Here is a 22889-nt window from a genome sequence, read left to right as displayed (position 1 = left end):
AGGAAGGGGCGCCTTCCCTGGGCCCTTCCCCAGCCTAGTGATGAGCCCTGCTGCAGGCTCGCACTGCCCCGAACCTCAGGCTCCTCTCAGACACTTGTGGGTGAGCTCTAACTGCCCATCTCCAGGGGCTCCAGAACACTTCCGCCATCACCACAGTCTCTGAACCTAGGGCAACACCAGTGTGCAGCTCACATGTGTGACATGTGTAGACAGTGTAAGCGAGATCAAGAACAGAAGCTGGAGGGAGAAGGGCCATGAGAATAACAAAAGAAGGCTGTTGTGATTCCCATAGCATCTCCATGAAGAAAATAGGAATGGAAAGAGGGACGTCGCTGGTGGTTCACGGGTTAAGACCACACTCCTGATGCAGGGCACATGGACTCCATCCCTGGTCAGGGAACTAAGATCCCACATGCTTATAGTGGGCCAACATTTAGTATAGTGCTGCCAAAAATTTTTTTAAAAAGAAAAGGACAGAAAGAAAACAGGGGAAAACATCTCAAATATGTTTAAAAGTAACCTCTTTTCATGTGACTATCATGGTGGTCAAAAGCCAATCCTTCATATCCATCAATTAAAACCAGCTCCTCCTGGTCATCCTGATAATGCTGTTGATTCAGAGACCCTGGATATGGCTGAAATGCACTGGTTTTAAAATCATCTTCAAATCAGACTCTCTACTAATTCATCTTCTTTCCCATAGTATTTGTTTAGATGAGTAGAAATAAAGAGATGGGATCAAAGTCCAATGAAAAGCTAGGTCTGGGGCAATGGTCAGCAAGAATTCACCAACAGAACCAGTCAGGCAGGGTCCAGGCAAGGAGCAACAGGGCTCTGATCCAGAGGAGAGAGATGGCAAGAGCAGGAAGCTGGAGAGTGGGGAGCCAGCCTGGGTCCCCCAACCCTGCTGGCAGCCTCTGTTCCCATAGAGAATTACTCAACCAAATTGCTCTTGCTCTCTGGGCTGTGACCGACACCTCCTGCCTGGGCACTCCCATCCCACCTCTACATGCAGACTGTGGAGTTAACATCAGGGGTCTTCAAATCCATATCTATTTTTTTCAATCAAAGCTACAAAATATGCCATTACTGTCATGAGGAGGGTGGAGCGGGGCGGGGGGGCTCAGTATTTTGGACATTAAAGGGGGTTATAGGGACTTCCCTGGTGGTCCAGTGGTTAAGAATCGCCTTCCAATGCAGGGGACATGTGTTGGATCCCAGGTCAGGGAACCAAAAGCCCACATGCCATGCAGCTAAAAAGAAAAAAAACACCAAGCACCTGAGGAAAACAGCTAGAATAAAAGCTTGAGAACAAAACAAAACAAAACAAAAAAGCAGAGGGAGTTGCAAAGACTTGAAAATTCCTCAGATGAGGCCCTCTCATCCTGCTGAGCCTGATGGGAAGGCAAGATGCTGATCTGGGGGATACAGCTGTGCTTGCCCCACCCTTGGGCCTCATGCCCGAAAAACTCAGGCTACCTGCCCATCCCTTCCACAAATACTTGCTGAGCTTATCACCCCATGAGCCTGGTATGAACCTGCCCAGGCCAAGAGAGCTGCTGAGAGGGAGGGGATGGGCAGCTAGCACTCAGAGATGTCAGGAGGGGAGCCAGGCCCATCAGGAAAGGGGAGACACAGAGAGGAGGTTAAGAGAGGGAGACAGAGGCAGTGCAAAGGGGACCCGGAGATGCAGAGCCTCGCTGCTCCCCACAGACCCCAGGGACAAAGTCTCAAGGGACACCTGCCACACACACTCTGCTCCCCCAGGCTCAAAATATCTGCACCAGGCAGACACTCCCCAGTCTAAGTCCCCAACTGTGACACCTCACCCCTCCTGAATGGCAGAGCCTGCCATCTAGATGGATCCATCAAAGTGAATTCAATATCATGTCCTCAAATCTGCTTCCCCTTGAAAGGCCCCATCCTCCACAGTTCCCCAAGCCAGACTATTCAACCCACCCCACACCCCGTCAACCCCCAGGGCCCTGAGAGCCGCGATGCCGTCTGCTGTCCCCCCTCCTGTGGCATCAGGCAAGCCCAGGCCGCCATCATCTCTCTCCTGGATGCTGGCATCAGCTTCCTAATGACACCCGCCCCCTGCCCTGCCCTGCACACCTGGCCCTCTCCCACATCCACGCTGCCAACCGAGCCGTCTGCAGCCCAGATCTGAGCCTGCCAACCACCCCCTTCCCCACCTCCTGACTCCTCCTGGCCTTCCTGTCTCCTTCCCAGCCTCACCCGTACAACTCAGTGGCACCCCTTCACCCTGCATGTTTGCTCTTCCTGGGACTTCCTGCCATGTTATCTACCTGGAGAATTCCCCATCATCCTTCTTGGTTCAGCTCAGATATCACCTCTGTGAAGCCTTCCCAGCTTTCCCCCCAGCAGAGCTGGGCATCCCTCCTCTGGGGCCCCTTGCTCCCTTTTTCATGCTGCTGCTCCTGCACTTACCACCCCAGTACTTGTCTGTTTAGACACCTGAGCCCCACCAGGCGTGTGTCTTCTACATCTCTGTACCCCCAGCACACAGTAGGCACCCAATGTTTACTAAAGGAATGGGTATGAAGGAGAGACCGAAAAAGAGACATGTTGACACTTCAAGACGGAGAAAGGGAGGAAAAAAAAAAGCCAGACAGTAAGTGTGAAGGAGGGACTTCCCCTGTGACCCAGTGGCTAAGACTCTGAGCTCACAATGCAGGGGGCCCAAGTTTGATCCCTAGTCAGGGAACTAGATCCTGCATGCCTCAACTAAGACCCGGTGCAGCCAAATAAATAAATGATTTTTTATAAAATGAGTGAAGGAGGCCCAGAGAATGATGGGTGCCCAGCAGTAAGGGGAGGGGTGGTAGACAGGAGCTGATGGGGGCCACCCACAGATGGGCCCTTCCCTCCAGGAGCCCCAGCCTATGGAGCAAACAGTCAGCCCAGCCCAGCAGCACCAGGCACTTAAACCTTGCTGGCTGAATAATCAAAGAGGAGCTCAGGTGGGAGGCAGAAGGCATACAGAAGAGGATAAAGTGGCTCAGAAGCATGGGATGGGGTATGTGGGGGAAAGCACAGGCTGGGCCACTCCTGCCCTCACAGTTGCCTCACTGCAACCGTCCCTTGGCTTGCCCAGCCCCCGCCCACAACCTTCCCTAACCACTGGGCTAACCTCCCGCCAAGGCTCCTCAAGCCTCGGGCAACAGCAGTGCCTGTGGCTGATGCAGAAGTGGAAAACTTGGCCAGGCCTGACAGTGTGAACCAGCTAGGACTTCATGGTCACGGGAGGGTCCCCTTGGGCATCTCCTCCCCCGGGGGGGGGTGCCCACACACTCTCCCGAGTTGTCTCCTAGTGGACATCTGAGATGCTAGAGCATCCTGTGGGTCCTATCAGCTCTTCTCAAGGCCAAGGACAGCTCCACCCTCTCCTGCAAGCAGCCAGGATGCTGGGCCCCGGCTGGTCCAAGGAGAGACCTCTTCCAAACAGAAAGCACAGCAGCAGCCCCTGAGAATGCAAAGCCACAGACCACGGATAGAGCCACTGAGGGACAGACCTATCCTGGGAGGAACATCAGCCACTGGGGCTCCGTGGCCTGGACGTTAGGGCACCTCCAAACTCCCCCGGCTCTACCTCTCCACACACAGCTTACTTACTTACTTCACAGAGAAAAGAGACCATTCTGTTAACTCTGCTGGGGACACACTAGAATTACCTCTAGAGCTTTTTTAAAAGACCAACCAAACAAAAATGATGCCTGAGCCCTGTTCTCAGATCAATTAAATCAGAATCTCTGATTTAGGATAGCATTTAGGTAACTAGACCTTTTTAACTTGTTACTGACATTTCATTTACATATTAAAGAGTGCACATAAATAAGTGTAGAGTGCAATGTATTTCGCCAACGGATCAAACCTGAAAACCCACCCCCTCAAAGCCCCTCCTGCTTCTTCCAGTCCTACTGCCCCTACCCGCCACCTTGGGTCAGTGATAACCACCAGCCTGATTCCAGCAGCACGGATTGTCTCTGCGTCTTCAGGGACTTTCTATGGATGGAATCATATGATACATGTTCTTCTTTTACTCAGCAACACACTTGTGAGATTCATCCACGGTGCTGCGTGTGGTTGCAAACTGTGCATTTTCACCAATCTTTAGAATTCCATTATATGGACATATTGCAATTGATTGATTGATTTTACTGTTGAAGGGCATTTTGCTGTTGAGTTTCCAGTTTTCCCCTGTTACAAAACCATTGCTACAAACATTCCAGCACGTGTCTGGCAGACACAAGTATTCATTCTATGGGTAAACACTTAGGATTGGAATTGCCGGGTCATGAGTTTCAACTTCAGACTTTTAAAAGCTCTCAGGTGATTTTAAAGCCCTTCTTTCTTTGTGGTTCAGAGGGAGATGCAGACTTCCTGGTCTCCATGGCTAATCCTCCTGCCTGGGCTCTGGACCCGGGGCCCTGACCCTCCTGTGCCTCCACCCAGCCCTCCAGAGGTTCCAGGAACATCCTTGGCAAGACAGGGAATCACACTGTTAATAGAGATTTCTTTCATCTGTGAAGGTCGCAGAGTTCATTTACTGCATGGTGCCAAGGAAGTAATACCTGCCTTCCCATGTGGCAGGGCCAGCCTGAACTACGCTGTGTCCTTCCCAAGAGCCTCCCCAGCTTTCTCTCGGGGCCACTGTCCCCACATACCATCCAGAAACTGGTTAACAAGACCTCTATCCAAGGGAAACTGGGACCATGTGGACGGAGTCAGGCTCATCAGTTGAGCTCAGAGTCAGGTTCAATCAAAACACTGAAACTGGAAGATGAAAGGCAATCTCCTTTTGCAAAAAACCACTCTATTATTTCTCACACAGAAGCTGCACTGCACTTATTTTCTAATAATTTTCTTATGCCCATATGCAAGACAACAACAGTTTCACCCTTTCCACCCACAAGAAAAGGTAAGACTTCCCCGGTGGTCCAGTGGCTAAGATTCCACGCTCCCAACGCAGGGGAGCCTGGGTTTGATCCCTGGTCAGGGAACTAGATTCCATGTGCCGCAACTAAGACCCAATGCAGCTAAGTAAATAAATTTCTTTTTTAAAGGCAGGGGGAGGGAATCCCATAAGTGAACTCCACACTGAATGTAAGGGATGGGGCTCTGAATTGGGGGCCACATGCTGGGTGCCAATCCAACTGTCCTGCTCAGCAACACTAGCAAAGGACTCAGGGTGCGGCAGGCACGAAGCATAGTCACAAATCCTCCTTCCCAGGAGCTTTCTGAGAACCCCTGGGCCAGGAATATGCTTAGTTTTCCTTTACAACCTGCAGCTGTTTCAAAATAACAGGGGACGTGGAGGATCAGAGACCCGGCTTCCCAAGACTGCCCCGTTTGTACAGAGGACACTGGCCATGGCCAACAGAGCCACAGGTGTGTCCCAGACCTGAGCAAAGACACCCGAAAGCCGACCAGCAGCCTCTTTAGAATGGAAAACTGAGCTGGCCCGTCAGGTTCTCTTTCTGATGAATCCTAACTGGGAGATGCGGGAGGTGGAGAGGGCGGCCAGAGGCAGTGAGCCGGCAGGAGAGAGCTGCAGGTGTGGTCGGCCAGAGTCACTAGGTGCACCTGGAGACTGGGTCTAGAATGAGGGAGAGAGTAGACAGAGAAGCAGGTGGAGCCTTCCCTGGCGGTCCCTTCCCTGGTGGTCCAGTGGCTAAGATGCCGCCCTTACAATGCTAGGGGGACCTGGGTTCGATCCCTGGTCAGGGAACTAAGATTCCACAGTGCCACAACTAAGAGTTCAATGTTAGGACCTAGTGCAGCCAAATAAACATTTCTTTTAAAAGAGAGAAAGAAGCAGGTGGCCCGTGGGCCAAGCCCTCCATCTGGGAGACAGCAAAGAGGGTCTGCTCCTTAACTTTCAGTTCTGCTTCCAGGGCCCGGGCCTTTGCAGCCAAGACTAAAATCCCCCACACCTGGTTTGCCCAAAGACCACACACGACGAGGACAGATATACGATGCCCTTTAAGACACAAAAGACACAATGGGGGCAGGTGGTAGAACTTACACTTCACCCATGGGTGGAGGAGGGAAGCTCAGCTGGGTTCACTGGCAGCGCAGGGCCAGGACTCCATAGAGGTCTGATACCCACAGCTGGGGGTACCATACTCGCAATGAGCCTTCAGGGCCAGGAGAGGGAAGAGAACTCTGAGAAATGTTCAGATCAAGTCTGGCCCTGTTAACGAGGGAGCCCTCAGGGAGAAGGAGGTGAAGGAATCTGGCTCGTGATTTCCCCTAATCTCAGGCCAACTCTAGTCACACAAGGGAGATACATCATCCCCATTACACAGATGAGGAAACTGAGACCCAGAGAGGTAAAGCTCCTTGCTCTTGACCACATACCTGGAGAGTAGTGGAGCTGGAATTCAAACTTCAGTCTGGCTGAAAAGTGCACACACTGCTTGGAGGGCTTGGGGGCCCCAAATTCTGTCCTTTCCTCGAGTTTTTCCTGCTGCAGGGCCAGACCCCCACTCTCCTCATAGGACCAGTAATGGGGGACTCAGGGAGGCAGAGAGCGACTCTACTGAGCTGAGATGACCATGCAGGAGCCCCACTGGGAAGTAGGGTTCCTTAGATCAGACCCCTCCACCAGATTTTATTTTCCTGACTCCCAAGAACCAAACAAACGGGGAGAGCTAGTTGCTCAGGAGATGTGGGCTGGCCCCACCCTCGTGGGGCAGCTGGATTCAGCCTGAACAAGAACCCCTTTGAGCTCTGGTGCTAAGAAGAACTCCTACCTCCCAGGATCTCAGAAACCCTGGGTCCTCCCATCGAGTGGGAGCTGGGAGGGCCGAGAGCTAGGCGGGTCCCATCTTCTTTCAGTAGTCAAGCTGTTTGGTGGACTGGACCAGGCCTGGTTAAGGGCCCCACTCATTTTCCCTGCCCCCTGACCTCCCGCCCAGGACTGGGCTCTCTCAGCACACCAGGCTGGCCTGCTCCTCTTGGGGACAGAATTCAGGGGAAAAGTGCTCAGGTTGAGCCGCCCCCGCCAGCCCTGCCAGGACCCCCATCCAGCTAAGCTGCTCCTGCCTCAGATGGAAACCCCCTCGCTGCCATCCCTCAGCACCTCTCCCCGCCGAAGCCTGGCCAGCCTGTGCCTCCAGGAGCGCAGACCACTCCCTCCTCATGCCCACCCCATGTCTGCTCAGAGAGCTCCCTTGCCGCCTTGCCTGTTTCTGTGGCTGGCCTCCCCACTTCCTGTCTCACCCCAGGGCCTCGCACAACTCCAGGCATACAGTAAGTGCTCAGTAACTGTTGACTCAATAGACAAATGCTTCCCGTAGGAAACCCCTCTGTGTAGTTTCTTTAGCATCAGTGGGGGCTCGGGATGCAAACCTAAGAACCTGGAGTGAGAGCAACCACTCAAGTTTGCCTCTGGCTCCCTCCTCCCTGACCCCCAGGCCCCTCCTCTGAGTCTGCTTCCTCCTCTGTAAAGAGGGGAGAGTCCCCTCTCCCTGCTGACGGTCAGGGTTCCTGTGAGGATCTGAGAGAGGTCACGGCCCAGCCCTGGTCAAGGGGTGGGTTCTCCCAGCCTTGCCCACTGAGCCTCCCACCCTTGCCGGCACCCCGCCCCACCTCCCTCATCCCACCCTGCCCCTTGAAGGATGCCAAGGTGGGCACCCCATGGGAAGTAGAGATGGAGGCACCACCAGGCCCCCCACTGTACCCACCAAGCTTCATACATGTCCTGTGGGACTGAATCTTTTTCCTGATGACAGCGGCTGCGGGAAGGCCCTCTTCACACCTGGGGCGGCACCCACGGACAGTCTCCCACCCCTTCGAGCTCAGAGGTGCTCCCAGAGCTCAGACCCAGCCATACTCAGGATCCCGTCCTCTCTTCTCCCCCTACCAGAGGTCTGAGGCCAACAATTGGCCCCCTTCCTGGCCAGAGCGCAAAGACTTGCAGACTGAGAACAGTCACCAGGGAGACTGCTGGTGACTGCCAGGTGAAACCCGGAATCTTTGCTCCAGGAGACATCCAGGATTTCCTACAAAGCCCAGGCTATGATGGAGCAGGGAGCTGGTCCAGCAGAGTGACCCGCCTGTCGCTGGCCCTGTCCCGCTGTGCCCGCTGCTGGAGCAGAATCAGGGTGAGCTGGCACCCCTGGACCTGGTCACAGACCACTTTTTCTTGGCAGGCCACTTGGGGCCTGGCTGTTTCCAGACTAGAAGCTGGTCATTCAGGTCCAAACACAGACTTGCATTCATTAAGAAACAGAGCACTCCTGTGCTCCTGGGGGCCACCCTCCGCTGGGCCCGCTGAGTGGAGGGCCCACAGACAGCCTCAGATGCTCCAGGCTGCCAGGAGGGGTGGCTTCTCCCGGAACAAGTCAACTCTGTCCATCCATGGATCCCATACGGTGCACTCTGGGACACCCATCTCAGAATCGCACTAGCTTTGGGAACCCACTCAGCTCTTCTCAGAGCCCTGGGGGTCTTGAGAGGTCTCAGGGTCCTGAAAGACCCTGGGCGTGGGGACAGGAAGACAGGGAGGCAGGCCTGAAAGAACCTCTCACAGCCTTGGGGAAGCCACTGTCTCCTTCTGGGCCTCAGTTACCCCTCAACAAAGGGGCAAGAAAGTCTCCAGCCAGGAGAGAAAGCAAATGTTGTCTGAGGGAATGACAAAGCCGAGCCCAGGATTCGGTGAGCAGCAGCTGGCCACTGGCTCTCTGTGGTCAGAAGAACCCCAACCCCAGGAGAGGCTGGCAACAGCATAGCCCTCAGAGGCTGCCGGCCACTCTGCCTCCCTCCTCTAAACTCCAACTGAATGCCTGGATTCACTTAGCTCTGTGTAAGTGCTGTGTGCACGAAGAGGCATGAGGCAAACGACTACCCCCAAAATGCTTGGTGGGAGAGGCAGACGTGAAACAAATATTTATAGAGATCAATACATAATTATAACTGTGTAATGTGTACTATGAAGGCAAAGCACAGTGTCTGAGAGCACCTCAATCAAGGAGCCCTGAATCAACTGCAGAGAGAGGGAAGACTTCCCTGAAAACACAGCAGCAGCATTTGCCCTGATAGTCAATGGATGCTAGTCAGACCAAAGCGCTGGCAGGGGAGGAGGGTTGGAGGGTATTGGGGAGGGGTCATGGTAGAGCAGGGATTCCCTACCTCCGGCATCTGATGATGATCCGAGGCAGAGCTGATGTAATAATAATTTGAAATAAAGTGCACAATAACTGTAATCTGCTTGAATCATCTTGAAACCACCCATTCCCCCCTACCCATCTGTGGAAAAATTGTCTTCCATGAAGCTGGTCCCTGGTGCCAAAAAGGTAGGGGACCACTGTTTAGAGGGTTTATGATATGCAAAAGCCCTGAGGCCAGATGTGTATAGCATGTAGGAGAAACATAAACAGAGCCTTTGTGTCTGGAAGGTAGAGGTGAGCAGTGAAGAAATGAGCAATGGGGCTGGAGAGGTAGGCAGGGTAGATCATGCAGGGCCCAATGGGCCCCAGTAAGGGTTTTTGTCATTCTCTTAAAAGCTAGGGGGAACCAATGAAGGGATTTAAAAGGGAAAAGACACTATCAATTTCGTATGTTAAGAATATGGAGCAGCATCTGTTTGAACTGGCATATGTGGACATGTTCATAGATCACCCTAAGACATAGATTTGTTTCAAATACAAAACGGTGTGGGACGGGGGAGTAGAGGATGAGTATTGATGAAATGGGGACAACCTTATGTTGGTAGTTATTTTAGTTGGTGGTGACGGGTGGTCACCCGTGGTCAGAAGAACCCAGATCCCAGGAGAAGTTGGCAGGAGCCTAGGATGGAGGAGGGGTCCATCCTACAACTCTCCTCCTCTTTTTTTTTTTTTTTTTTGATACCCAGAGAGTGGCTGTGATCCTTTTTTTTTTTTTAATTCATATGTTTTTTTAATTTTTGGCTGCACTGGGTCTTTGTTACTTAGCAAGGGCTTTCTCTAGGTGCGGAGAGCAGGAGCTACTCTTCCTGGCAGTGCACGGACTTCTCATTGTGGTAGCTTCTCTTGTTGCGTAGCACGGGCTTTAGGCACGTGGGCTTCAGTAGCTGTGACTCATGGGCTCTAGAGCATGGGCTCAGTAGTTGTGGTTCAGGAGCTTAGTTGCCCTGCAGCTTGTGAGATCTTCCTGGACCAGGGATTGAACCCTGCATTGGCAGGCAGATTCCTATCCACTGCACCACCAGGCAAGTCCCAGTCTCCTCTTTTATATATATTTAGAATTTTCCATGGAGACAGACCAGTTAGGAGATTATATTCCAGCAGCAAGATGATGTCTCAAACTCAGTGGCAGTTGTGGTGATGAAGGTTGAGGGATGGATTCACAACACATATATCTCTAAGTAGAACCAATCTGGACTTGGTGATCAATTGGATGTGGGGTGTAAGGAAAAATGTGTCAAATATGATTTTAGATTTCTGGCTTAAGCAAGTAGGATACTGCTCTATTTTGCTGAGACAAAGCAGGGGAAACAATCATGAGTTCAGCCTTAAAGATATGTGAGAAGCATTTAAGTAGAGATGTCACGTTATATATGAGTGAGGAGCTCAGAAGAAAGCTCCAGGCTGAAGGGAGAAATTCCTGAGTTATTGGCCCATGAGTGGGTACAGGAGCTAGGGAGATCCCTCAGGGAACCTTCTTCTTCCCTAAAGAAGAGAAGCTATGGACAAGGGTGCCAAGACCAGTACAGTGGGGGAGAGAGCAGACTTTTCAACAAATGGTGCAGGAACAACTGGATATTCACAGGCCAGAGAAGTAAGTTGGATCCCTATCTCACAGCATGTACAAAAACTAACTCAAAAATGTCAGAGCTGGGACTTTCCTGGTGGTCCAGTGGTTGAGAAACCACCTTGCAGGGGCTTCCCAGGTGGCTCAGTGGTAAAGAATCCGCATGCCAACGCAGGATCCAGGAAGATCCTACATGCCATGGAGCAACTAAGCCCGGCCACTCTGCCTCCCTCCTATAAACTATTGAGTAACTAACTCACCTGTTTAGTCTGTGCTGTAGAGCCCAGAAGCCACAACTATTGAGCCCATGAGTTGCAACTAGTGAAGCCCCAGTGCCCTAGAGCCTGTGCTCTGCAACAAGAGAGGCCACCACAGTGAGAGGCCTGCACACTGCAACTAGAGAAAAGCCCACACAGCAACAAAGATCCAGCACAGCCAAAACTAAATAAATAAATACAATTATTAAATTTAAAAAAAAAAAAAAAGATTCTGCCTTGCAATGCAAGAGATGCAGATTCAATCCCTAGTTGGGGAATTAAGATCCCACATGCTGTGGAGCAGGTAAGCCAGCACGTCCCAACTACTGAACTCTCATGCTCCAGAGCCCATGTGCCACAAATAAACAGTCCGTGCACCACAAAGAAAGATCCTTCGTGCCACAGCTAAGACTCAATGCAGCCGAATAAATAAATACTTTTTTTTTTAATGTCAGTGCTAAAACTCTTAGAAGAAATCATGGGTGTAAATCTGACTAGGCAACAGTCTTGTAAGATACTCGCCTGCTGCTCAGGAGACACAAGAGACGTGGGTTTAGTCCCTGGGTCAGGAAGATCCCCTGGAGTAGGAAATGGCAACCCGCTCCAGTATTCTTGCCTGGAAAACCATGGGCAGCAGGTAACCGTCCATAACTTCACAAAGAGCTGGACACAAGGAGCAGAGCACAGATGTTCTCTTTGCTCCTGACTCTCAAACTCTTAAGATATGACACCCAAAGCACAAGAAACAGCAGAAGAATAGATAAGTTGAACTACATCGAAATTAGAAACCTTTGTACTGCTAATGATATCATTGAAAAAGTGAAAAGGTGACTCATAGGATGAGAGAAAACAGTTGTAAATCAGAGATTGGATAAGGGACTATATCTAGAATATATTAAAAAACTCTTACAACCTTGTAGGTATTATACTAAGTGAAAAAGAGCCAATCACAAAAATACAAATGCTTTATGACTCCACTTATATGAAGGACCTAGAGTAGTCAGATTCATTAAAACAGAAAGCAGAATGGTGGTTGCCAGAGGCTGAGTGTGGGGGTGGGTGGAGAGTTATTTAATGGATGTAGAGTTTCAGTTTTGCAAGGTGAAAAAGTTCTGGAAACTAGTTGTACAACAATATGAATACATATATTTAACACTATTGAACTGTACAAATGAACTTAGAAATGGTTAAGATGGTAAATTTTATGTTATGTGTTTTTTAATCCACAATTAAAATTTTTAAAAAGAACTCTTAAAACTGAACAATAAAAAGACAAATAATCCAACTAAAAATGGGCAAATATTTACATAAACATTTTTCCAAAGAAGATATCAAATGACCATTAAGTACACAAAAAGATGTTCAACCTCATTAGTCATCAAGGAAATACAAATCAAAACCACAATGCAATACTACTTTACATCCCCAGGAGGCTGTTATTTATACCAGGTGTTGGTGATGATGAGGAGAAACTGGAACCCTCATACATTGCTTCTGGGATTGTAAAATGGTGCAATTGCTTTGGAAAACAGTTTGGTGATTCTTCAAATGGTTAAACATTTACTATATGACCCAGCAATTCTACTTCTAGGTACATACCCTCCAAAATTGAAAATATATATGCACACAAAATCTTGTACAAGAATGCAAAGGGAACCTTCCTACCCTGTTGGAAGGAATGTAAATTGGTGCAGCCACTATGGAAAACAGTACAGAGATTCCTCAAAACTAAAAACAGAATTCCCATATAACCCAGCAATACCACTCCTGGGCATATATCCAGACAAAACTACAATTCAAAAAGACACATGCAACCCTGTGTTCATAGCAGCACTATTTGTAATAGCCACAGCATGAAAACAACCTAAATGTCCATCAACAGGTGAATGGATAAAGATGTGGTATATATACACAATGGAATATTACTCAGCCATAAAAAGAATGAAATAATGCCATTGGCAGAAACATGGATGGACCTAGAGATTATCATACTAAATGAAGTAAGTCAGAAACAGAAAGACAAATACCATATGATATCATTTATATATGGAATCTAAAGTAAGACACAAATGAACTTATCTACAAAACAGACTCACAGAAAAAAACAGAACTGTGATCACTAAGAAGGAAGGCAGGTGGGAGAGGGATGGATTGGGAGTTCAGGATTAGCAGATGCAAGCTATTATATATAGGATAAATAAACAAAAAAGTCCTACTGTATAACACAGGGAACTATATTCAATATCCTATAATAAGCCATAATGGAAAAGAGTATTAGAAGAATGTATATATGTATATAACTGAATCACTTCACTGTACAGCAGAAATTAACAACATTGCAAATCAACTATACTACAATTTTAAAGTCTTCAAAAAAGGGATGCTCATAGTTTTATGATCATTATTACCATTATTATTATTATTATTATGACTATTACATTACCATTACTATTAAAGCCAAAAAATGGAAACCCAAACAATGTGGTATATCCATACAGTGGAACATAATTCAATCATACAAAGGAATGAAGTACTGATGTATACTGCAACATGATGGAACTTAAAACTTTATGCTAAGTGAAAGGCCAGTTGCAAAAGACCACATATTGTTATGACTCCATGTATGGGGAATGTCCAGAAGTGGCAGATCCCCAGAGACAGAAAGTAGATCAGTAGTTGCCTGTTGGAGGGAAGGGGAAATGGGAAATGACTAAGGCACATAGGGTTTATTTGCGAGGATGATTAAACTGTTCTGGAATTACACAGTGATCATGGTTACACAACTTTGTGAATACAGTAAAAGTTACTGAATGGCACATTTTGAAAGGATGAATTTTATGGTGTGTGAGTTATTTCTCCACGAGAAGGATGGGGGTTGGAGAGGAGAGTAGTCTGGGACCTCAAGAACTACAACCCTTAAAGACTGGGTGGAAGGGGTTTCCCTAGTGGTCCAGTGGCTAAGTGTCCAGTGGACACTCCCAGGGCAGGGGGCCTAGGTTTCATCCCTGGATGGGGAACTCGATCCCACCTGCCACTACTCAGAGTTCCCAAGCTGCACCTAAATATCCCGCATGTTGAATGAGTATCAAGATCCCAAGTGTGGCAACTAAGACCTAAGCACAGCCAAACAAATAAAACTAAGTATTTTTAAAAAGAAGAAGTCTGTGTGGAGGAGGAAGAGGAATGCCCCAAGGAGAGGAAGAGGAGGTGGCCCAAGAGGCAGAAAAAAACCAAGTGTGTAGGTTGTGGTGGATGCCAAAGGAGGGCTTCAAAAAGGAATGGGAAAGCAGGAAGTTTGCTAGGAGGCCAAACTGCAGGAGGACTGAAAGGCAGTCTAACTACCAACCAGGAGAGGATCCATGCGGTAGTGGGGAGTCTGAATCCACACCTAAAGGTCTACTCCTCCCCGCTCCCTCCCACGCTGGTGACTGCATCCCAGGGACGGACAGTGAGGACAGGCCTCTGAACGCAAGTGAGGATGCTGCGGACACAGCCGGAAGCCCGGGTCACCGGCCAGCTCAGCGCCACACCGACCTCGGATCCTGCGAAAGGCCACGGAGATTCTGGGGGATGGGAAAGAGAAGAGACCGCACCTCTCTCACCCCGACTGAGTGGAGGGAGGGGACGCTGCCGTTGCCCGAATCCTCCCTGCCTGGTCCAGCCTTCCCCAGCCATCCTCACCTGACGCTCCGCTGCCCCTGGCGTGTCTCTGCCGCAGCCCGCGAACCACAAGTCCATTTTCTGCGTCCGCCCTGGGAAGGGCTGGGGAGCCCGCAGGCACCCGGCGCCGAGAGCGCAGCCACACCCAGAATTCCAGCAGCGCAGGGCCCCGCGCCAGAGAGCCCGCCCCGCCTGCCCTGCGCACCCCTTGATGGGGGCTGGTGGGTCCCCAGGCGGAAGAGCAAAAGCCTGCGTAGACCAGAGGCTGTTGGATTAGAGCACCTCCCGCACCCTGGAAACGGAGCCCGCGCCCCTCCGGCACCCATACCCGGGAGTTGGTCCGGATTTGGAATGTCCCAGGCAGGATCCAGCTCCTTGCCCCGCCGAGGCTTCTGCTAACTAGGCTCCCCAAGCCGTACCCGCGCTTGGGTAAGGGTTCCGATTCCTGGGCGATAGCCTACTCTTAAAGAGCTTACTGGATCCTGGGACCTTCTTTTCCAGGGAGAGCCCCAGATTGTTCAGCTAGTGGAAAACCCCTAAGAAGGCTTGCTCTCGCCACTGTTATTCAGCATTGTTCTGGAAGCTCTAGTCATTGCACAAAGGCATGAAAAAGAAACAAAAGGTTCATATATTAAAAAGAGATGATTATTCTTTGAAAGATGGTAACATGAACTACCCAGAGAATATATATTCAACTGGAAAAATCATAAGAAAGTGGCCCAGATATTCTTATATTTGGACACTGGGTCAGCCAGAGCTGTGATGAAGATAGACACATAATAATACACTCTCACAGACTTAATTGTTATTCTAGTGGTTACAAGATAAACATAAAAATCAATAGTTTCTCAGTAGGCATGCAATAAACAGTTATAAAATCTATTTGGGGAAATGATTCTATTCATGTGGAAACAACACATATAAGTTATTCAAGAATAAACTTCTAAAACATAGAAAAATCTAGAAGGAAACCAGAGGCATTTTAAAAATAACATAAAAGAAGGCTTGAATAAGTGGAAAGATAAACTGTTCCTGAGTGGGAAGATTGAAAGTTTTAAGGAAGTGAATTTATCCCAACTGTCATGCAAGGGTTTTGCCCTACCAGATGTCAGAACAAACTACAAAGCTGGAACAATTAAAATATTTACTAGTTTAGGAAAAATTAATAGATCAATAGAATGAAAGAGGGAGTCTCTGGACTCCCTCTATGGGTATGATCTATGGGTATCTGAGAATTTAGTATATAAGAAAGAATCACGGGACATCCCTGGCTGTCCAGTGGTTAAGACTTCGCTTTCCAATGCAGAGGGTGTAGGTTCATCCCTGATGGGAGAGCTAGGATCTCATATGCCTCAGGGCCAAAAACCAAAACAGAAAACAGAAGCAGTCTTGTAACAAATTCAATAAAGGCTTTAAAATGGTCCATATCAAAAGTAAAATCTTTTTAAAAAAGAAAGAAACTGTTTCAAATAAGTAAGGGAAAAAGAGATTGTCCAATAAGTGATATTAGAACAACTGGGTACCTCATACCATTCATAAAAACACAGTAAATAAATTCCAGGTAGATTAAACATCAAATATTTTCTAAATCAATAGAATAGAGTATTACTATGTAAGGAAACATCTTCCTAAGCAAGATATAAAACCCAGAGCACATAAAAGAAAATATTTAATTGCAAAAAAATTAAAAACATTAAACTGACAGGGGACTTCTCTGGTGGTGAGTAGTTAAGACTTCGCTCTTCCACTGCAGGGGACACAGGTTCCATCCCTGGTTGGCGAACTAAGATCCCACCTACTGCACAGTGCACCCAAAATAAATAAATAAAAATTTTACAGGTGAAGTAAACAAATGCTAAGAGTTGGACACGACTGAGTGACTGAACTGAACTGACTGAAACAATATTGAAAAATTAAACTGGAAAAGGACTGGCATTTTTAAATGATAATAACTCATCTATGTCAGTAAGAAAAAGGCAAACACTCTAATAGAAAAGTGGGCAAAGAATATGAGTAGGCAAGTCACAAAAGAAGAGAGTTCTCTCTTACCTACTTTACTGATAAACATTAAAAGAATTAGAGTGCTCAATATTACCTAGGATGTATGTGGAAAAATAAGCATTCTTATTTTCCATGAGACTTAAAACTAAGTTAACCTTTCTGACCTATATCAAATGCTTTAAGAAATGTAAATCCTTTGACCCTAAAACTCCATTTCATGCAACTTGTTATAAGGAAATAAATGGACAAGTAGGCAAAAATGTATATTCCTATAAATTATGAGGAAATTAAACAATTATGAGGAAAAATGTAGAAATACCAAAATAGTATTTTATCAATATAATTGATTCCTATGCAATTGACTAAAAAGAGTACAGCTGCATGTGCTAATATAGAAAAAAGGTAAAAAAATGTGTTGTTTAGCAAAAAGTATATCTAAGTTAGTAACCAAGATATAACCCATTTATGTGGAAAGAAGGGAACTCTTCTACACTGTTGATGGAAATGTAAATTGGTACAGTGACTACGGAGAATTGTATGGAGGCTCCTTAAAAAACTAAAAATATAGCTACCCTGCAATCCCATTCCTGGGCCTATATCTGGAGAAAAAAGTCATCTGAAAGGATGCACGCACCCCAGTGTTCACTGCAGTGCTGTGTACAATAGCCAAAGACACGGAAGCAACCTAATGTCCACTGACAGAGGAATGGATAAAGAAGGTGTGCTTCATACACACAATGGACTATTACTCAGTCATTAAAAAGAATTACATAATGCCATTTGCAGCAACACGGATGGACCTAGAGAGTGTCATACTTAGTGAAGTAAGTCAGACAGAGAAGGAGAAATATCGTATGACATCCCTTATATAAAGAATCTAATGAGAAATGATATAGATGAACTTATTTACAAAACAGACTGACAAACTTAAGAGAATGAATTTATGGTTGCCAGAGGGGAGGGATGGGGGAAAGGAGAGTTAGGGAGCTTGAGATTAACATGTGCACACTGCTATATTTAAGATGGATAACTGGGACTTCCCTTGTGGTCCAGTGGTAAAGAATCTGCCTACCAATGCAGGGGACACGAGTTCAATCCCTGGTCCAGGAAGATTCCATGTGTCACAGGGCAATTAAGCCCATGTACCACAACTACTAAGCCTGTGCTCTGGAGCCCACTAGCTACAACTACTGAGCCCACATGCTCTAGCCCTAGAGGCCAAGAAAAAACCACCACAGTGAGAAGCCTGCACACCACAATGAAGAGTGGCTCCCGCTCGCTGCAACTAGAGAAAGCCCGTGGGCAGCAATAAAGACCTAGAGCAGCCATAAATAAACAAATAGAATTTTTAAAAACACTTAAAATGAATAACCAACAAGGACCTACTGTATAGCATAGGGAACTGCTCAATGTTATATGGCAGCCTGGATGGGAGGGGAGTCTGGGGGAGAATAGATACATGTATATGTATGACTGAGTCCCTTTGCTGCTCACCTGAAGCTATCATAACATTTTTAATCAGCTATACTCCAACATAAAGTTTAAAAAGTTAAAGAAATATATAACCCATTTATAAAATTAAAAATTCTGTATTAAAAAAGAACAGAAAAAGAAACAATAAAAAAAATTCTGTATCAAACAATAGTGATGATATCTCAGGGAAGAATTCACTCTCAATAGTTTCCGTTTTGCCAGAAATTACTATAACAAGATATTACTTGTAATATCTTTAAAATAAGAAAAATAATAAAGATATTTTTTTAAAAAGGTAGAAGTGATATCTTTTTTTACTTATTAAATTTCAAAGGCTTAAAAGTGTAAAAACATCTATGGTTGATCAACATTTTGGTGAATGGACAGTCTCACACTCCTGTGTAGGAGAGCAGTATGTGAATAGATACATATGTTTACATGTAGATACCCAACAGACCCATAAATTCCACTTCTAACAATTTATTCTCAGGAAATAATTGGACACAAATTTAAAAGTATACAAATATTCACTGAAGTGTAGTTTAAAAAATAGAGCATGAACAAAGTATGGTTTATTCATACACTAAAAGGCTATGTAATGATTAAAGTATTTCACTATTAAAACATTAAAAATAAGTTTAACACAAAGGATAGCATTATATAACATTGAAAAAAAGCATTACATGTATCTAGAACAGCATGCATACTAAAATATATTGGGAGACTTCCCCGGCAGTCCAGTAGCTAAGACTCCACACTTCCAATGCAGGGGGCCCAGGTGGGATTCCTGGTCAGGGAACTAGATCCCACACGCCATAACAAAGAGTTCGCATGCCACATCCTAAGATCCTGCATGCCACAACTAAGACCTGACACAGCCAGATAAATAAATCCATATTTTAAAATAAATAAAATAAAAAGTAACAATGTGCTTTCCCAGTAGATTTTTAACATCACTTGAGGAAACACTAATTTAGGACAAAGACTTAGAGACTGGCTCAACCTCCATAGATTATTAAACACTCCAGTCCTAAAGTCTGACCAAGCACTTGTAAACTAATGAAAATGTGTGGTTGTGGGGGGGGAGAAGGGAGGCACCAGCCTGCCCTGTAGTGGCTTATATTCTTGGGAACAGCACCTTCTTTCTGTGCTTTGGCCAGCAGGGACTCTGTGGGGAAGCAGGTACTTTTTTTTTTTTTTTTTAATTTTAAAATTTGTTTATTTTTTGTTATTGGCTGCGCCAGGTCTTCATTGCTGTATGCAGACTTTCTCTAGCTGCGGCAAGCAGGGACTACTCTCTAGTTGTGGTACAGAGGCTTCGTGTTGTGTTGGCTTCTGCTATTGCGGAGCATGGGCTCTAGGGCATTTGGGCTTCAGTAGTACTGGCCCATGGGCTCAGTCGCTCCATGGCATATGGAATCTTCCTGGACTAGGGATCAAACCTGTGTTGCCTGCATTGGCAGGTGAATTCTTAACCACTGGACCACTAGGGAAGCCCAGGTACTTCTTGATAACAGAAAGCTCCACCCCCTTCCTTGCTGTCCCCGTCTTCCTTCCTTTCCTACATTAGTAAACAGCTGGGGAATTAATCAAAGCTTCAAAGGTTGGTGATAACAGGTAGTGACAGACTCGTGCCCTGCAGCCCAGGTGAATAGCAACACAGCGGCCAAGGCTGACTTCATGCCAAACTTACCCTTGCTTAAAAGAGGGCTGCAGAATTGGGTGGAATTATTTTCACTTCTCAGGAAAGAAAAAAGGAAATTATTTTCTGGTGTCTGGACTCAGACCCTGGATACCAAAGTGGAATGCTTCATGGGTCTCAACGCCATGGCTTTCCATAGGTAGTCATGGCAACGAAGTAATTATGTAAAGAGATAAAATACCTTCAAAAATCAAGGGGGAAACAGGCTAGTTAGCAGAATCGCTAATGGCTGCACAGAAAAGGCCTTTAAGAAGCCTACAGTCCGTTCTCCTTACCTTACAATGGCAAAGCAGGCCCAGAAAGGAGACCTGACTTGTCCCAGGTCATAGAAAAATAGGAACTTCTGACAAGAGAGGCTCTTCATACTGGTCCGATAAGCATGGTATGTGGCATTCAAGGGCCAAAGCCGCAACTTAACCAGGTTAAGGACTAGGAGGGGTCACCCAAACAGGCATGTGGAAGAGCTTCAGGAGGTCTGGCTGGCAGAGCCCATCTTGAGTACTGCTGACCTCAACCTCAGGGATCTTAGGTGGATGGACTGGCACACAGATCCTCCTGGTCTACGCTAAAGCTCCAAGGACCCAGCTAAGCTCAGAAACATCAAAGCAATCAGTAACATCAAGGCCTGGATAGGACCTGGATTGACCCCACTATGCTATTCAGAAAATTCTCCCAAAGGCAAGTCAGGAATGAGAACTTTGGTTTGGCCCCTGCAGAAATGCTCCTGGAAGCTCAGTAGCAGCTTCTGTCAGCTTTGTGCTCTAGATCTGCCCATTTGTCCCAGAGATGTTCATTGCTTAACTGGTCCTGTAGAACCACAACCTCAGACCCGAGTGTCTGTCTGTGCGGTCAGAAGAGTGCAGAAGGAGCGAACCCTCCCTCTCACTGCAGAATGGGGGTGGTGGGGGGGGGAGATATACACCCTCTACTCCTCTCTCCCTGAAGCCCCGTAAGTCTTTGCTGTGAAAAGAACTGGACTTCAGAGCCAGCTAGAGATGTACATTGGAGCAAAGACATCGTGGATTGTTAGGACATTCTTTCCCTAGGAGTCCGATTCCTGCAAGGGTGGGTGGGGCAAGCAAAGCCAACAAGGGAAATGCCATCTGTGTAGGACTTCACCAGCTTCTTTGAGGACAGGACAGAGGGAGCCCTTAAGCCTTCTTCCAGCTTCACGTACTTGTGTGGCTTGGGCACTGGGTTGCACACTACATCCACACTGTCTGCCCCAAGGCTGGATGGCCAGGGGTGCCAGGCTGCCCTTCAGAGCTCTGGCTGTAGGGTTTGGGATCTGGACAAGGGCCGCAATTTAGGGCTTCAACCGCTGACTCCGTCTTCCCCAGATAATCCTACCCGCAGGGGCCCAAGACATCAGGGGGCAGAGGCCAAAATTCTTGATCCTACCTGAAACGCCACCTCTCACCTGCGCTGCCTCCCTACCCCTTGATCAGCTGCAAGAACTTTCCTTCTTCCGAGAGTGACTGTGGAACAGATCTCGAGGCTGAGAGACTGGCCCCAGCCCGCCCGACGTGGACGGGCACGACGTAGGGGTGCGGCCGAGTCGTGCTGGGACAGCTCCACGCTGCCTCCTAGGCAACAGAGCGCCGCTACAATTGCAGACTCGGTTAGGAGAAGAGAGAGGCTGAAGCTTCCGGGGGCCAGAAGAGAAGGACCAGCCCTTGGGTTGGGGGTAGTTGGGACAGGAGGTCGATATGGCTAGGGAATGAATTAATGAGCGAATGAATGAATGACCAGCGACGGCGGCAGAGGAGGATGGTGGTGAACCACGGGAGGTATCCCGAGGAGGGTGCCCTCCACCTCCCTGGTGCCGCCCGGACGTCCATCATCCCCGATGTTCGAACCCCTCGCAGGAAGCGCCGGCAGCCTGACATCCCGCCCCCGCGCAACACCTCGCAGCTCGGGAGGCGCCGGGGCCCGCACGGCGCAGCTCTGGAGCGGAGCCGCATTCCGGCAGGGTGGAAAGTGCCTGCCCCGCGGGCAGAATCCACCGAGGCGCCACGGGCACCGAGTCCCGCCAGGGAGCGTCCCTTCGAGGCGGACTCCGGGGTCCAGAGCCCGGTCCGTGGGTTGCACCCCCTTACCTGCTCGCCCCGGCGGCCGCGCCCGGACTCAAAGCTGTCATCGCGGAGCCTCCAGACAGCGCGGGGGACCGAATGCCCACTCCTGACCGCCTCGGATGACACGCCCCCGACCGTCAATTGGCTGCTCTCGCGGGACGGGCCCAGCCCATTGGTTGTTCCTCCCTCTCTCCAGATCCAGGTGGGGCCCCAAGCTCTGCTTAGATCCTACCGCTTAGTCCATGGGACTGGCAAGTCCCGGAGTCCTGGGCCTGGGCCTGCATCCTTTGCACTTCCCAGCGAGGGCCTTGGGTACTTGCTTCAAGTTCTTCCTCTTTAGCCATTTTAGTCTCGGAGCCTGAAGCCCTCTGCAGCAGCCCATTCCCGCCCTCCTCCAACACCTCCCAACCCCAAGCTCCAGGTCTCTCCACACCAGAGAAGTGAGGACGTGAGTAGGGAACGCCAGAGGGCATTTTGAACAAGAGTCTGCAATGATTTCATGTTTTCTCCAGAGCTGGGGATTTCCCAAAGCAGAAAGCTTCTGGAGGTGTTTGGAAAGGGACTGCAGATGCCCAGACTTTTGAGTGGGAAAGCACAGGCACTAGAGCTCAGATTGGGGGTGTGACAATCAACCTGGTATGTGGGCCCCTTCCCTTTTACCCCACCAGGAAAGGATTGGTCCTTGGGAGTGGTCAGGAGACAGGGAAGGTGCAAACCGTGCCATTCCCAACCCCTCTCCTAGCTTTCTGAGCCTGCTTTTCATGGAGGGACAATGTGGGAAAACATAAGGGGGTACCAATATTCTGGAAACAGAACCTAGCCTCAACCTGGACCTCTACTGCAGGATGACCTAGGGGGAAGGAGCAGGACAAGGGCCACTTCACTTCTGGCTTACCCAGAGCAGGAGGGAGGGGCCCTTGTGGCTGCCTTCTCCAATCTTTGGAATAAACAAGCTGTTAA

The 22889-nt window shown here is 48.3% G+C and overlaps 1 protein-coding gene across 6 annotated transcripts in view; it reads right to left on the bottom strand.

Moving 5' to 3' along the window:
• GRAMD2A (GRAM domain containing 2A) overlaps positions 1-22061 on the bottom strand; it is a 34168-nt gene extending 12107 nt beyond the window's left edge. For 3 of the 6 annotated variants that reach the window (XM_043920610.1, XM_043920613.1, XM_043920611.1), the window contains exon 1: positions 14700-15021. In XM_043920610.1, the coding sequence (XP_043776545.1) occupies positions 14700-15004 (305 nt within the window). In that variant the 5' untranslated portion in view covers positions 15005-15021. Of the gene's footprint in view, positions 1-6384; positions 6655-14699; positions 15022-21953 lie in introns of those variants that run through there. The other 3 variants (XM_043920614.1, XM_043920612.1, XM_043920615.1) reach the window with 3 other exon arrangements.
• Positions 22062-22889: the final 828 nt, after the last annotated feature.

The sequence above is a fragment of the Cervus elaphus genome, chromosome 12 (assembly GCF_910594005.1).
Source record: "Cervus elaphus chromosome 12, mCerEla1.1, whole genome shotgun sequence".
In the NCBI taxonomy this organism is placed as follows: Eukaryota; Metazoa; Chordata; class Mammalia; order Artiodactyla; family Cervidae; genus Cervus; species Cervus elaphus.
This window is presented reverse-complemented; position numbering and strand designations above follow the sequence as displayed.